The 17,659-nt window shown below is 35.4% G+C and overlaps 1 protein-coding gene across 3 annotated transcripts in view; it reads right to left on the bottom strand.

Annotated features, from left to right (window-relative positions):
- Lrguk (leucine rich repeats and guanylate kinase domain containing) overlaps positions 1–17,659 on the bottom strand; it is a 143,813-nt gene that overhangs the window by 19,517 nt on the left and 106,637 nt on the right. For all 3 annotated transcript variants that reach the window (XM_023709923.1, XM_023709922.1, XM_004626580.2), the window contains one exon: positions 10,379–10,518. In XM_023709923.1, the coding sequence (XP_023565691.1) occupies positions 10,379–10,518 (140 nt within the window). The remainder of the gene's footprint in view (positions 1–10,378; positions 10,519–17,659) is intronic.

Raw genomic sequence — 17,659 nt, forward strand, 5'->3', positions numbered from 1 at the left:
GCAATTTGCAAAGAAAAGAAATAGGTGGATAGAGAACATATAGATTTAAAGATACTGAAAACATATCCTATTTAACATAGAAAGGGTCAAATTAGAATCTAATGATACAGTGTGTACAAAAAAAATATGGGACTTACTACAAATCAGGATGTGTTTACCTTTGGAGTGAGGGAGAGCAAGATGGGTCCATGGAGGGGCTTCTGCAGTGACTGGCAAGGGTCCCTCTCAGTGTGGGGAGTCTGAGCACAAGAGTGGTTTGCCTTATAACAACCCATTTACCTTATGCATTAAATTGTGATTAAAATTTTTTATTACAAAGCTATGTCCTTTTTTGTACTCATTAACTTTATTGAAAATCAATAATTATATAGCAAGTTAAAAGTTGTAGACAAATATTGAAATGTGAAAGATATAAGATGTAGAGAGTGAAATTTAGAAAAGTATCTCTGAAATGAATACATAACATGAGATTAATAATAGATTCCACAGTGTAAAAAAATTATACAAACTTAAATGAACATAACAATAAAAATTGTCTAAACATGAAGAAGAGCTTACAAATCAGTCATACAATAGTTGTCTCTGTGCCAAAATGAAGAAAATTATATTCATATAATTAGAATTCTCAAAGTAGAAGGGAATAGGCAATAAATATTTAAAGATTTAAAGTTTCTGAATTTAGTTAAAATTATAGCACCACATCTCTAAGATAAATGAACCTTCTGCACAAGAAGCATGAATAAAACCATACCAAGATACACAAAATTAAAACTGTCCAAAACTAATAGGAAAGAAAAAAATTATTAAAGCATATACATAGAAAAAATATTAGCTATAGAAAAACCAAATTAAACATCATCTTATTCGGCATTTGAAAAAAAAGAGCAAATAGATAAGAAACTAGATTTATTTACTCAAAGAACTGAAAAAAAATCTGTCCACACTGAATTTTGTACTTAGCAAACATACCTTTGAAAACTAAAAGTAAAATATTTTCCAGTTATACAAACTCAAAATATTCTAATACCTCCAGATGTAGCATATAGAAAATAACAAAGACCATAATCCAGAAGGCAAGAGAAGTTGCTGTATGGTCCTGGATAGAGAATAAAGAGCTCTCAAAATGGTAGTTATGCAGGACTATATAAAATATAATTACATTAGACAAAATATACATATTTTTTCATATGTGTGTAAAAGACAAGGAAGAACTAATATAAAGTCAATGTAAAATGGAAATACACTTTTTAAAGTTTCTAATACTAGGAGAAAATATCATACCATGTCTTATAAGTAGGTTGTAAGTGAAAGAAACAGTATAAATCATAAAACAAAAATTAAACAATTTTCAGAAAATTAAATATTAATTCAAAATTAAATTAAAATTTCCAAAATAATATTCCAAAATTAAAATTAAATTGTGAGTCCAACTAAGAGGCCAGAATGCAGTGTATCATATGTATGAACCTGTGATCAATTCAGAGTACTCACACAGCATTTGATTAGATTAATATATACAAAAATATCAACTAAGAAAAAGTTTTCATGATAGTCAAGAATTACTAAGAATAAAATATAACAAAAATATTGGAATGGCAAATACATGACCAGCACTTCTAACAGTTTGGGAATAGGATATCACACAAAGTTCTAGTATGTGGTGGATGTGGACAGTGTCCATGACACTTACTGGTGACCAGGTGTCACTTGTGGGACTGAGCTACCACTATTTCCTTGATATCCACCCTGTTGACCTGGACAGAATCATGACCCATAGGGTGCAGAAGGCCATTTGTAGAGTATACTTATGAAAATATTTTGCTTCTGTATACAAAAGAATAATTGAAATACTGCTGTTGTATGCCTCTTTTTATCCTGTGTTTAATTATTTGCCCTTTTTGGTGGGTTCTTTCCATTCCCATCCATGGAGCTGTGGTTATTTTGGTCCCTCCCTAGAATATCTTTTAGTAGTTTATATAGAGTTTGCTTTGTTGTCATGAAATTCTTTAGTTGTTCTTTGTCATGGAATATTTCACTTCTCCATCAAACTTGAAAGAGTTTTGCAGGGTATAGGAGTCTAGGTTGGAGTTTGTTTTCTTGGAGGACTTCAAGTACTGTGCTCTATGTTCTTCTTGACTTGATAGTTTGTGAAATCTGCCATTATTCTGATGGTTTTTCCTTTAAATGTGATCAGTTTCTTTTCTGTAGCAGCTTTTAGTATACTGTTCCTGTATGGAATTTCTGGGATCTTGATTATTATATGTTTGGATGTGTTACTTGGTTTCATGTTATTTAGAGTTCTATATGCTTCAGTTACCTGAATGTCAGATTGTTTCCCCATGTTTGGGAAGTTTTCTGCTATAACTTCTGCCCATATTCTTTTTATATCATTTGTATTTATTCCTTCTCTCTCATTGATGCCTATTAGTCTTATGTTGTTCATCTTTGCATCATCTTGCAGATGTTGAATTATTTTTTCCTGCATCCAACTTGTTTTTAAGAGATCTTTTCTTACTTTTTCACTAGCTTCAATGGTGCCTTCAAGGTCTGAAAGTCTATTTTCACTTTCATTCAAAGGGTTTTGCCAGCTTGTGATTGAGGTTTTAATTTCCCATATATCACTTTGAACCTACTTCATGCATTCTATTTCCTATATTGCTCATTCAAGGATTCCATCATGTTTACATTCTCCTCCATTTCCTTTTATCAGTGTCTTCTTTAGAAGCACTTAGTACTTCTTTCATTATAATTTCTTTTTTTACTTCAGAAATTATTTCTGATCTGATTTCCTCTATACCTTTCTGCAGTTGTTTCTTTACTTCTGATGCTATTATTTCAGAGATTTCAGGTGTGTGATTTCCAATTTATTCTATGCTATTGTCTGCTGCATTTGTTCTGGGTGGGCTCGGGGCCTGAGAATGCATTTTGCTCCTTCTCTTTGTCATTCTGTATAGCACTGTCTTCTGATATTTGGTGTAGATCTTTGGTAGAGCTATTACGTTAGCACCAGGTCTGCATCTACCAAGTTCAAACTCATTTAAGTGGGTGTGGCTTGGATCTGACTGCTGTGCTCCACTTCTTCCTGCTGCAGCCTTTGGAAGTGAACCCGCTGTGCCACTCTGGAAAAGTGTTCTGCTCCTGAATCAGTTCGGTGGGTCTTGCCACTAGCCTCTCTTCAGGGAATTCTGCTGCAGGGTTCCACACCAGGCCTGTCTAATGGAGGAAGTTCCACACACATGCCTGGTCTGGGTGCTGACTGGAGTGAAGATCTGGAGGGGTCTGGGTGGTCCCACTCACATCATGATCAAAAATGTTAAATAAATTGTGTCATGATAAAAGAATTTGAATACAACACAATAGCGAGAGAATATTAAAATTTAATGGAAAACAATGTCATTGTGTTTTTTACCTATTAATATCTTATTTTTGAATCTATATATCTTTTGTTTATAACATTTGTTTAGTGTCGCCTTGCCTTCTAGTAGATAAAAATAAGAAATACTTTCAACTATTATATATCAGGAAATTTATGTTTACTCCTTTAATCTTTTAAAAGAGTTTACTCCTTTAATCTTTTAACAATCAAGGACTCTATTATTATTACCTCTGTAGATAAGAAAATTTTGTCTCAGAAAAGACATGTGACTTGGATGAGTGACTGTGTTTTAAACTATACCAGCCCCTATTCATTCAACAAGTACCAACAGCGCACTATGTGCCTGCATTGTCCTAGGTAATCAGAATATATCAGGGAGTAATATGAATTCTTGCCTTTGGAGCATTTACAATTTAACAAGAGATCAAAATTGCATAGCAGAAGACTGGGCATGGTGGCACACACCTGTAATCCCAGCACTTGGGAGGCTGAAAACAGGAGGGTCACTATGAGTCTGATCTGTGTAGTGAGACCCTGTAGATCTTGTACTAAATACATTAAATTTTTTAAAGACAATATATAGCAAAAAAGAAAATAATGTGTTAATTTAATCTAAATTTTTAAAAAAGAAAAGGTGGAGGAGTACTCCAAAAAGGAGAGGGAAGGCCAAAAAAGGGTAGTGTGTGTGTATGTGTGTGGTGGGGGTGTGCATAGCTGTCATACTAATTCAGATGTCAGGGCATCAAGGTGGTGAAGTTGAGATCTAAAGGAGGTAAGAGAGCAAGCCATGTGGCTATCTGGAGAAGAGTGTTCTTGAGAGAGGAAACCATGTAACAGCCCTAGAGAAGGAGAGCTGGTAGGCTAGAAAACCAATCACAATGCCAGTGTTGGTGACATGGCAGGGGGAGAGAAAGATTGAGATGAGAATGGATCAGACCATATAGAGCTTTGCAGGAAACCAAAATACACTAAACAACACGGGAGACAACTGGATATATTTGAGCAGAGAAGTATCATCATCTATCTTGGGTTTGTGACTGACTTGTAATAACCCTGTCTTCTGTGTTTGTGAACAGTCTAGGAAATGAGGGTAGATGGAGAGAGGTCAGGAAGGTCATTGCAGTAACAAATGACAGGTTGGCAAAAAACACCAGGGTAGTAGCTGGGGCAGGTGTAAGAAGTGGCCAGATTCCTCACATAATTGTAAAAGTGAAGCCAATGGGATTTCTTGGGTGGGAGAGAAAAAGATACAGTTTTTGGCATAATACCTGAAGATAGGGGAGTTGCCATCAATTAAAGCAGAGAAAGTTGCAGATGATGCAGATTTAAGGCAAATATCAGGATTTTTGTTATCAAGGAAATAAATGAGGATAAGGAAAAGAAGGGAAGAGAAGAAAATGAAAAGGACAGAGGGGAGAAGAGGGCTAGGGAGATAGCTTGGCATTCTAAGCACCTGCCTGGTAATCACAAGGACCCAGGTTTGACCCAGGTTTGATGCTGTGCTGCCCATCCACCTTGCCAGCCACTGAAACTTGGCATGGTAGCATACACCAGTAATCCCAGCACTGGGGAGGCTGAGACAGGACACTCAGACACTACAAGTCCGAGATGCATGGTAAGAACCCATACCAAATAAGTAAATACAAAGATTTTTTAAAAGTTTTTAAAAAAAATTTAAAAAAGAAGGGAGAGGAAAGAAAAGAAAGGGAAGGTCTAAGAATTGAACACTGAGGCACTGCAACAGTAACCTGCTAGGGAGCAAGAAAAGAAGAAAATATAAGAATTGGGAGGCAGGAGAAAAACTCAGGTTTAATTAAATGACTCAGAAAAGAAATCTATTAAAATCTATTTTTTCTATAAAATGAATTTATTAAGAAGCAATAAGATACACATTTCATAAATATAGTGAAAGAGTTATTACAAAATCAATTCTTTGCCCACTCACCAGTTGGGAAAAGAGTAAATAAAGGAAACAGAAAGACTTTAAGGGAGAGTTCTAACACCTCATACTCACTCATCCACTATTCCTTTGACCACCTATTTCTTTTGTTTCTTGATTCAGTAAATATTTATTGAAGCCATGCAGAAGGTTAGACTCACCACACTAGGTGCTGGAAGGTCATCTCAACAAGCAATATCTCCTTTGGAGAATTCCAGGGAATAACCCAGTGATTGCAAAGTAGCAGTATGCTGTGTCCAGTGCTAATGTGAGATAACGTAGTGGTTACCAAAGGGACTGCTGATAACTGACTTCATGATGGGCTGGAGAACATCTCCAAGATGGTGGTCTATGCCCCTATGGATTTTAATCATTTTTATGACAAGAGAAATACTGTATTTTCCAAATTTCTTATAAATTTTTTTTCAGATATCTGGAGACATCTTGTTGGACACAAACAAATATAATTACAGGAATAAGAGTACTTAAACACTAGTTCTTATAAAGCCTGAATACTTGTATTTCTCTAATTAAAAGCTGCAAAGTCCTTCACTTTTTAACCTAAAGCAAGTATAATTCACTAGGACCTCAGACTTCAATGCAATTGTCTCAGTTATACAAGACTGTCAAAAGGGTCAGTTGAGTCCTTAACCATGCCTACCTCAATTTGCAAAGTTCTACAGGAATACTCAGCCTCTGGTACCAAACTCACCTCTCAAAATCATCACCCCTAGATTGCTGGTCAGATTAGTTTTCACTCTGTTTGTTTTCTGACACCACTACATAGGATTTGTATTTTTTATCTTTTGACACTGTTTTTCTAGTTGTCATCCACAGGAGGGTTGGTCCAAATTACTGAGTCTGACATTTACTGAGAAGCCCAAGAAACCACCTTCCACGGATATCAAGGTTGTTCATGATAACAGGGATGTTGATGATCCTCCAAAGAAGAGTTGTTGTTCTGAAACATAAAGTATAGCTCAAGGCCTTCACCCTTCCCCATTCACTGTGAGCCATCATCACCTGATAACATTGGTTTTATGGTCTATAACTTACAAAGAAGTTTCAGATGCATTTAATACTATGAAATCATAAATTAGACATTATGTCTACTTCGTACAAGTGGAAGTGACATCTTTAATAGATAATAGACCTTTACAAGATTAACAATAGGTGGCAAGACTATTCACATACGTACATGCATTTTTCCTCCTATGTCAAAGCCAATAGCTAGAGATAGAAACAAGCATAGGCCACAAAAATACATATAAATACACATATTCAACTTGCTATGGCTGAGTAGAATAAGTGCCTGCCTGCCAAGCGCAGGGTCCTGAGTTCAATCCCCAGTACCATAAAACAAACAAACAAACAAACAACAAATCAACTTGTTATGACATATATAAAATATGGCTAACAAGGAATGGAACTGTTTCTTTTTTCTTTTTTTCTTTTTTTTTTTTTTTTTTTTTTCCTTTGGTGGAACCGGGGATTAAACTCAGACCCTTGCACTTGCCAGGGAAGCACTGAGTCATGTCCCCAGCCCCTGTTTTCTTTAAGTCACATAAAAACCAGGTTCATGTTCTGTAATCACATTCTGACACACATCTAATAGCAAACTGTGGCCATGGACTGAGCAGAATCTGAGACAAGGGGGTGGTGCTGAAAAGGCCTCACTGCATGGTGAGTACTGAGTCTTCAAAATGAGTAAGAAGGATGTTTCAGAGAGACACAGCCCAGAAAACAAAGATGAGGATTTCTACTTTGTCCATTACTATCAAGATTTTTCTGGTTCCCAAAGGAAAATATGAACACATTAAATCTACATTTAAGGCACCAAAAAGCATCCAAAATGTCTTTTTTTCTTTTAGACAATTTAAGATACAGGGGAGTTTTTTTCCCCTTTGACAAAGGAAGTGTAATTACTTTCTGCCTTCCATTAAAACATTCCAAAAATACATAGAAGCTTATGTTGGGCAAGTAAAATGAGGAAAATAGCATCTTCTTAGAGTTGTGGTGAAAGATATGTGAGATGATCTACATGACAGCTCTTTCTAAATTAAGATGGTTATAAAATGAACTTTATGTTCCCTACCACAACATTGCAATGACTCACAGAATCTGTTATGGAAAAATGTACTCCCTGAATCATGGAGGTCCTATACTCATCAGTAGACTCATCAATTGACGAGTTCAGTACACAATGTGTTTCTAGCAGGTGGACTTCTTATTGGAGGTGACCACTGGCAGTACCACCTGGGAAGGTGAGTTCTTGTCTGCAGCTCTTTCTCCTAACATCTTTGCTTCCATTTCTTCCTTTAAGTTGTGGGTAAATAAAATCTACCAAACTTGGTAAAAAAAAAAAAATAATAATAATAATAATAAGTTGTGGGTGTTCAGTATTTTGTCCCAACAAGTGGCTTGTGATTTAAAAATATTATGTTGTTTTGCAACATTATACTGGCTATTTAAAAGGATGATAATTAGTGAGCTCTCCTAAAATTTGATACTTGCACATTTCAAAACAGCACTGAATTCATACTCTTTAAAAGAAAAATGAGGGGTCAGGGAGATGGCTCAGTGGAATAAGTGCTTCCCTGGCAAGCACAAGGGTCTGAGTTCAATCCCAGTTCCGAAAAAAAAAAAATGAGATTGAAAACAATCTTCAGTGAATCCACCAACATCTATGACCACAGCAATTTAGTATGACATTTGAACCAATTTCCCTAATGAAACCAAGGGACTTGATTTGTTTTTCTATGAAACTAACCCTGTTACACTATCTCCACCTTACCACCAGCACTGAGCAGCCAAGGTGCCAGCCTTGTTGCCTTCATAGTAAGTGCCAACACCAACCAGTGACAGAGACTTCTCTGTCCTATGGTGGGCTCCAAATGCCCTGATTATGGGGCTGAACAGTTTCTCAGAGAGGCACACTGCAGGTAAGGTGTGATCCAACACACAAAAGTTCACAATGCTCTTTAACAGCAGTTGTATGTGATACCCACTTCCCTCCCTCATCTGTTATCACCAAAGGGACCCTCCTATATTAACATTGTCTTTTTACCAGATCCTCCTCTCTCTGAGTTTGTCTATGATGCTGCTAATTTTATATTAAAATTATATTAAAATATGACAGTATTTTATATGAAAATTTATATTAAAATGGTAAGAGATGAATCACACTTAAGAGAATAATGGGGAGGTTTCACCATGTTTTCCTACCACAAACTCTTGTTAATCTCTTGAACAAAGAAAATTTGTCTTTTAATAAGGTCCAACATTTTATGGTCTGGAAATTTGAACTCTGGATATCCCACTCCCAGAGGGAGATTAAAAATCTGTATTTGAATGTCTAAGCTCTTTGAAGCATTAAGTTGTATCTTCCAAGGCCAGCATATCAATGACAGATGAAGAAACTGAAGACTGACCTGGAAAGATCAGAACTTCCCAAAAGTGGAATGATAGAGGGTAATGATTTCCTCATGTAGAAGGAGCCTTACCTATTCACCTCAACCCATACCATGGTTGAGCAAGACCAGAGGGACAGGATAGGAATAAGAGAAAAGGCACCAGGAAGAGGAGAAGGGACACACAGAATGCCAGAAACAGAATTTAGAATCTTACATAGGGAGTATCATCAAGGTCAACATGATGGTTTGGAGGCAGAAAGTTGACCACCTTCCAGAATGGTATAAACCCCACAATTCTTTAATTTAATCGAATATGGAGAACAATCCCCATCCCTAATGATTGACATTTAATTTCCCACAAATCCTGGTAGGTGGGAATAACTCCAGGTTTAATTATTTGTCCTGATACATCTGACTTTTCTGCACTCCAGCATCTTGGGCTCAATTCCTATGATTCATAGATATTTGGAGCACACTCATCAATTCCTGCTCCAAAGAAGCCACCATCTGTACCAAGGAGCCCCACCTTCAGCCCTGCCACAGGGGACTCGGTGCACAAGCAGTGTAATAGAACCTCTGTGGCATGGCCTGAAAATTCAAGATAGGCCAGTTAAAGTCTCTTTTCTTCAGTGATATAAACTAAAAAGACAGAAGGAAGTGGCTGGGAATTGTGGACACAGAGCCAAGTTACTGAATGGCAGGGCTGGACTGTTCACAGAGTCCACTCCTCAAGGGGCTGGTGGGAGGGGCCCACGAGTGAGTGGCAGAAGCCCGTCAGCAAAGAGGTCAACCAAACCCTAAAGAAACATTAGCAGACAGGTCCATTTCTTGCACCTAGAATACTCAACAATTTCTATGATATCAAGTGAAATGTTCAGCTGTGCTTTGTAGGTACCACAACCTGAGACATTTTGTAGGAAATAACAAGTAACCAATCTGTTCTGTTACCGTGACCCATGCTTCTCATTTTGGAAGATGTGATTATTTGATTAAAATAGGCTAACCATAAGAAATACAACCAGAGTCCAAAACCAAAACAAGAGTTCTGCTGCTTCTGCAATTATAATGATGACAGCTTCTTTGCATTCCCAAGTTATCACACAAAAACAATTCCAAGTAGAAAATGAGAAAAACCTAATATGAATGCAGGTCCCCTTCTGCATCCAACACGTCTCTGCATGCTGATTTCTTGACATTCCCAAAGCACTGTGCAGGGACCAAGCCCATGGCTCGGATAAAACACAAAACTCTGAGTGCACTCACTTTTCAAGCTTAGCCCTAAATACTCAAAATTACATCTGAGACACAGCACATGTTTTCCCTTGAAATACAAATTTTATTGTATTAATTTGATCACAGTGCTTTTTTAGTCTCACCAAACAAAAGTTGAGTGTCAGAGTTTTCACTGGGAGCCCAAGGGAAGGTATGCAAAAAAAAAAAGAAAAAAAAAATCTTTCACTGAATGTTCTATTTTTAGAACCAGAATCTATTCTGAGAGATGTGGAAGGCATTGATGGGTCAGTGCTATACTTAGGTCATACAAGTGAGAGAACAGTTTAGGGTAACTTATTAGTCTCCAAACATCAATCCTCTTTTTTTGATATCATCTAAGGCCCAGCTGCCACTTTACCCCTTCTGTCCCTCCCTTACCACTGGTGTTTTTTTTGCTGCAAGTTTGGCCCATAATTTAACAAAGTAGTTTCTGTCTGTAGAATCCAGGAAATCATTCATACTTGAAGCAAAAGACTTCCTGAGATGTTCTTCATGTTTCAGGTGGGATATCTTAACATCTGGTAAGAAAAAAAGTAAAATTTAAAATAAAAGGCATAATTTTATGGTAGGACAAGAAAATTTTCTGATGTAATAGAAATGCTTTATATTTCTATTTGTCCAAACATAAAATACTGCATAGTCTGTGAATTTCAACTTGAAAATAAAATTAAAATGTTTCTTAAAATAAAATAACAATTATTAATATTTATAAAAGTCAACCTGTAATACCTAAGAGACATATGCTGAGAATATACCTAGTACTCAAAAATACAGGTCTATGAATGGAATTAAAGGATGCCAAACATGTCAAAACAATGACTTCTAGCTTCTTAACTGAAAAATCACCATTTATTTACTTTACATTTGACAAAAGTCTTCTAAAAGGCTAAAATGTAAATAAAAGATGCAATGTTAAGAAAAAATTTTGAAATAGAATGATACAGTCACTGTTTATCAGAATTTACTAATAAATAATGCATAATATTTCCTTTAAAACATTAGAATGTCCAGAGACCTAAAATACAAGAATATAAGTTTATATTATTTCTCATCCAGAGGATCCAGGTATAAACACTTTGAGATATATATAGCAGAGTAATTATTTTTAGAAGTACTGATTTTAAAATGCTAACATAAATTATCTCCACAAGCAACTTTAGTCAATATGACAGCTGAGCAAATATGGGAAGCTATTCCATCTAAAGACAAAAAGTTTACTAATGTATAATGGAAATCCTATTTTATTTATTTATTTATTATTATTTTATTTTATTTTTTTGGCGGTACCAGGGATTGAACTCAGGATCCTGCACTTGTCAGGCAAGCACTTACTCTATTGAGCTATCTCCCCAGCCCAGAAATCCTTTTAATACTTAGCCAGGTTGAAACTAAGAATGTAAGTTTTCCAGTTGACATGTGAAATCAAGACTGTATGGCAGAGGACTAGGAATTGATTCCAAAAATTCAGAAAAACCAGAAACTAAGGCCTGGAAGCCTGGACAAAGTGGGGTGGTCACAGTTCCCATGTGCCTCACAAGAGAAACCTGGGTTCTGTGATAAGGTCGGAGGCTAGAAAGGAAGTGTTTGGAAATCTCAGCTCACTTCATCTGAGCATAAAATCTTATCCAAACTTACAAGGAAAACACCTCTGGGGACTTGGTCCTCTATTTCTGGGCTGTGCGCTGGTACAGAATTGTGCCTTGAACACCCACCCAATTGTGCAGTAATGCCAAACTAAAAACATGAGATGAAAGTTGTTGCAGACAAAGATACTCAGTTATGGCAGGAAAGTTTAAAGTTTCACAACACCTGTCTTGAGAGAGCAAGAGAAAGAGTCAACAAACGTAACATATCGTCAGGACATATATCTAAGGAGTTCTAGGTAGCAAAAGTCATCTAAAGAGGAGCATTAAAGTCACCATATTGATCACAACCAAAGTGATAACAGGAGAAACCACGTAGCAACCTTCTTTGTAAAATCTTCTTGGTGAAGAAGGTATTTGATCCATATTTACTGAGTACCTATCATGACTGGATATTCTGGATGTAAGGACATAGCAGAAAACAGAATTCATTCTTCTGTGGGGATTATATTCTAATGTTGGAGACAAATCACACATTTTAAAATGTCAGATTAAGTGTAATGGAGACAGATAAGTGGACAGAGTAAGAGATGGCATGGTGATCAAAAGAAGTCCTCTGTAAGATGATGATGGCTAAACAGAAGTTTAAAGACATAAAGATGGAAACCATATAAATATCTACGGAGAGTGAACATCAGGGAAAGAAAGAAACTTGTATAAGTAGCTGGAAACATGCTTAACGTGTCTCTATGACCATTAAAAATTCACTGCTGCTTATGGAAGGAGATAGATCCTGTAACAATATTTTTAAAGAAAACTCTTGTCCTATTGAATAGTGCATCTCAAAAAAAAAAAAAAAGATTAACATTATACCACAGTGATATATGTGCACTCATGTTTGCAGCAGCACAATTTGTCATAGCTAAATCTTGGAAACAACCCAAATGCCCATCAGCTGAGGAATGGATAAAGAAGACGTGGTATTTTTACACAACGGCGTATTATTCAGCTATAAAAAAGGACAAATTAGGGGCCGGGGAGATGGCTCAGTAGGATAAGCACTTGACTGGCAAACGTAAGGATCTGAGTTCAATCCCCGGTTCCACCAAAAAAATAAATAAATACATTTTTTTTTTAAAAAAAGGATAAATTTGAGCCTTTTATCAGTAAATGGATGCAACTAGAGACTATAATTTTAAGTGAAATAAATCAGACCCACATGTGCAAACAGCACATTGTCTCCTTAATGTGAGAACTTGAAGGAGAAAATAAAATCTGAAGAGTAAAATAGACACTGGGAAAAGAGAATGACCCCATTCAAAAGGAAGGAATTACTGAGTTGAAGAGAAGAACAGGAGAGGGAGTGGGGGAAAGATGTTTATCTATATATGTAAGCAGGATGGTTTGGACAACTGTAGTGTGGATTTCTGCTGGTCTGTGGAAAGGAGCGGTTAATGCTTAATTTGTTCTGTCTTCTTTTTCAATTCTTTTCTTTTTTCTCTTAATTTCTTTATTTTATTTTATTTATTTTTATTTATTTATTTATTTATTTTTTGGTGGAACCGGGAATTGAACTCAGGTCCTTGCGCTTGCCAGGGAAGCACTTACTCCACTGAGTCATCTCCCTGGCCCCTTCTCTTAATTTCTTAAGAGAAAAATGTTTTTTTTCTTTCTTCTTCCAATTTTGCATGCATGCATATATCTGATAATATTAACAACTAATGTGAAGAAAACACTATGCATTACAACAAAGACTGTGAAATTCATAATATTTTTAGTGAAATTTTGTATCATTTGTAATTTTTCTGTTTTAATACTACTTTATACTCTCTTTAAAAAGTAAAAAAATAAAAATACTAAATGAATTTGAACAAACTGAAGTAAAGTCAATGAGAAGCTATATTCATTGAAATAATTTCTAAAGAAACACACACACACACACACACACACACACAGAGTTTATATATCCAGGTTTTCTTTTAGCTTTCTGAGACATAAGTCATCTGTACTTGGAGTAATACATCAAGCTCAATTGGATGATACAATGCAGCTATAATTCCAACAATTTAATGTCTTAATGGTTTCTTAGCAACAAACCATTTTGGGTAAAGATAATGTGTTTGGATTACTATTAAAACTACATTATAATGCCACCACTCTAATGACTTGAACCCCTATTATGAGTCTCATAAAGTTCTTAATGTATTTTCTCATGTCTTACTACATCAAAGGAAAAAAGATTTCATTTCTTAATTTTAAAAAGCCACAGTCACCAATGTTATGATGTGTTGCCACAAATTTTCTCAATATAATCTTCAAAGTAAAGTAAACCCTGAAGCAGTATTTAAATATATGTTATTTTATAACCCACAAAGAGAAGCACATTTTTTGCTATATAGATCAGTTAAGTTTAAACACCTGAAAAGAAGTATATATGAATTTAATGATGCATGGCAGATTTTGAAGTTATTTTTTGGGCTTATACTATTACCAAATGCATAAAACTATAAATGAGGTACCTGGAACAGCTGGAACTGCATCTCAAAATAATTTTAAATGGTTTAAACATTTTAGACTTATATTCTTTTGAAGTTTAATGAGTTATATACTATTTGTATAAAACATTTAAAAAGAGTGCCGCAGAGATAGCTCAGAGGACCAAGCACCTGCTTAGGCAAGTGCAGGGACAGGAGTTGGATCCACAGCACCACATGCCGCACCAGCCCCACCCCCAGGTGTGCTGAGCCGGACACCAAGATCAGCGCGGTGGTGCACGCCTATAATCCTAGCGCTGGGGAGGCTGAAAACAGAAGGATCACTATGAGTCCAAGCTGTGTAGTGAAATCCTGTACCAAATATATTATTTTTTTTTTAAAAAAAGAATAAGCACAGAATCCAACCCAGGTAACAAATGTAGAAGAGCCACTGAACCTAAGAATAAAACATTTGTATATATATTTAGTATCATCATACAGGTTGAGTAGAGCTTTTTTCTGTGCAAAGGAAAGGGGAAAACAAAAGCTGTCAATGATCTAGTACTACAGGCAAATATCCAGGTCAATTTTTAAAAACAAACATCTTGATTTTAATGAGCAATGGTTTACTAATAAGATTATTTGTATCACAAAGCAAGTTAACTATTCCCCTGTACAAAAACAACATTCTATCACTTTTCAATATGAACTTTTTAAATATTTAAATGAAATCTTGCAAAAAACAAATGTATCCCACACTATAGTTTATTGCTTAGAAAACAACTGGAAATGGGTGGCTTGGAAAATAGACTTTAATATTCAGAGAATATTCTTCTGATGTCCAGACAAACTTCAGAATCATTCAGTTTTCTTCCCTAAATGAAGCTACAAGAATATGCTGAGTTATAAAAATCTGTCAGAGTAATTTACACCTACTATGAGTACTTGCAAATACATACAAGAAAATGTAAAGCTTTTTAAAAATAATTTTATTGAGAAACAAATAGCAACAAGACAGTTTCAAAACTGATTATTAGGACAGTTTCAATAATTAATACATTGCATATTGTTGTCTTCTTAGTGATTATTCAGAGTACAAGATGTAGACATGATATCTTGTCCATAAACATTATTAGAACAAATCTTTATAAAAGTCTCCATAACAAAATATGTAACAATGAAAAGGGTTTAGGATAAATTAAAACACAATAGTCTGCTATAAACTTTAATATATTTATTTCTAATAGGATAGTTACATAATATTAGTGAAAAAATAAGAAGAACCATTTAATTCATTAGGAACTGCTATCATGAAACTTAAGGTGCCAAAAGAAACCATTTTTTTCCCAGGACAGAATTACATCTTAAAAGTCTTGTCTCTTTGTGCTTCTAATAAAGGAATAATTACAAGTAGAAAAATAATAATTTTACATAGGCTCTATGATAATTCCATAGCACAATAAGCTTTTATAGTAAAAAGTTATCACATAAGTCCAAAGAAATAAGGTAATAATGTTCATGTTTGTATAGTAAATGAATATATTTATTAAACTATTTGAACAGTAAAGTGCTGCATCTTCAGTGTTCAATCAAAAGAATGGTCAACTATTTAAACAGAAATAAACTCTCCAGCAACAAAGAGGAAAACATGAAAATCTATTCACAGAAATAACAATGCAAAAAAAACCCAAACCATTTCTTTCTACTAAACTTCATTCTTTATAATGTCTTCAGTAGAACTGAGCTAACAGATCAACATTGGGGTACCATATCTAAATGTTTCAATAAAAAATTTAATAATAATACCAAGAATTGTTAAAAATATGGATGCGTTTACTAGGTAGTAGTTGATACTTCAAAGGAGATCAAATATTGAGCAGATAAGCTGAAAAGTGGAAAAAATATGTGTATATATATATATATATATATATATATATATAATAGAAAATTGGGAGGAGTAAAGATGCATGAGTAGTAATAAGTAGCAAGAAATGGGATGGGATAAACACTTTCAGGAAGCTTCACTGGCACTTAAGGCCTTCTCATCTTTGATCAATACATTCAAATAACTATTTCTCTGATATGATTTCCACTCAACCCGACTGCCACCTGTGAGGTGCTGAGAGTTTATCTTTTTGACTCATGCAACCCTCCTGCCTCAGCCTCCCAGATTGGTGGAACTATAGCTGTGTAGTACCATGCCTGCCTAGGACTCATCCTTGAAGAACAACTTTTCAAAATGTTATTTTATTGGCTGCTTTCTCCAATATTTTTTGTCTTTCTTCACTTTGCTTTTCTATTTTTGTCCTTGGACATTGAGGGTCTTTAGATCTGGAGGCAGCCAGTCTTTACCTCAACTCAACATAAAAAGAAAACAGAATGCCTACTTATCTGGGCAGGTAATTTGATGACATCTATTATCTAACCAATATGAAACCCAGACAGGACCTAAGCTTGCTTTTCTCAATAACAAAACAACAGTAAAAAGAATAAATAACATTTATTGAGCATGTACTATATGCTTGGTTCCTCCAGGGATTCAGTTTGTGCATCACAAGGAAATTCACAATCATCTCAACACTGATGCTTCTTCACCTTTCTCCAAGTTGCAGTGCTACCCGTGAGTGCCTACTGGAGAGCCTCTTGATCTCAGGAACCTTCTGCTGAACTACCATTATTCTAATTTTGTTTGAGGCCCTTAATTCAACATGGTTGTTAAAAAGTTTTTACAAGGACTTTCAAAGTGCCATCTACTTATTCACCATTTCCTAGTTAGAACAGACAGTACTGTCCTGTTCCACTTAATGATAAAATGCAGGGTGTTTCCCACTGTTTATACGCTAATACTAACAAACACTCCTCTAGCCACGTACTATGTGCCAGACACTGTTCTGGGTACTTTTCAATATATTCATGCACTCATCCTCACACCCACCCTGAGGCAGCCACTACTATAATCTCCAATTTATCCATAAGAACTTCATAACTCACCCAAGCTCACATTAAACTATAGTGAAAGTGGAATTTCCAAAGATGTTTCAGACTTTTAGTGTTATACTCAGTCATAAACTTATAAGGTTACAAATTTTATTTTATTTTATTTTATTTTTTTTTGTGGAACCAGGGATTGAACTCAGGTCCTTGTGCTTGCCAGGGAAGCACTTATTCCACTTTGGCCATCTCCCTGGCCAAAGGTTTTTTTTTTTTTTTTTTTTGCGGAACCGGGGATTGAACTCAGGCCCTCATGCTTGTCAGGCAAGCGCTTATTCTACTGAGCTATCTCCCCAGCCCCCTACAAATTTTAATAAAATATCTTCAGCTGTTGTTATTCATGACCTTGTTTCCTTATTCAGCTGTAAGATTAGAGGGTCGATCTTTAACATCGTTTTCCTATTACGATTGTCAAAAAGCAGTAGGCCCTACCATTCCTCTTCTCTGAATGCCTGATCAATACAGGAAAGTCATTTACAGAAGTAACATCTTTCAAATTAAACAAAGTAGTTAAAATTTATTTATGGGTACATTATGCCAGATACTAGATCAATAGTACAGCTATCTGAAGTGAAATTTGGAGGATCTTTTATGGTTAAAAAAAAAAAAAA

This window comes from Octodon degus, unplaced genomic scaffold (assembly GCF_000260255.1).
Source record: "Octodon degus isolate 3935 unplaced genomic scaffold, OctDeg1.0 scaffold00015, whole genome shotgun sequence".
Lineage (NCBI taxonomy): Eukaryota > Metazoa > Chordata > Mammalia > Rodentia > Octodontidae > Octodon > Octodon degus.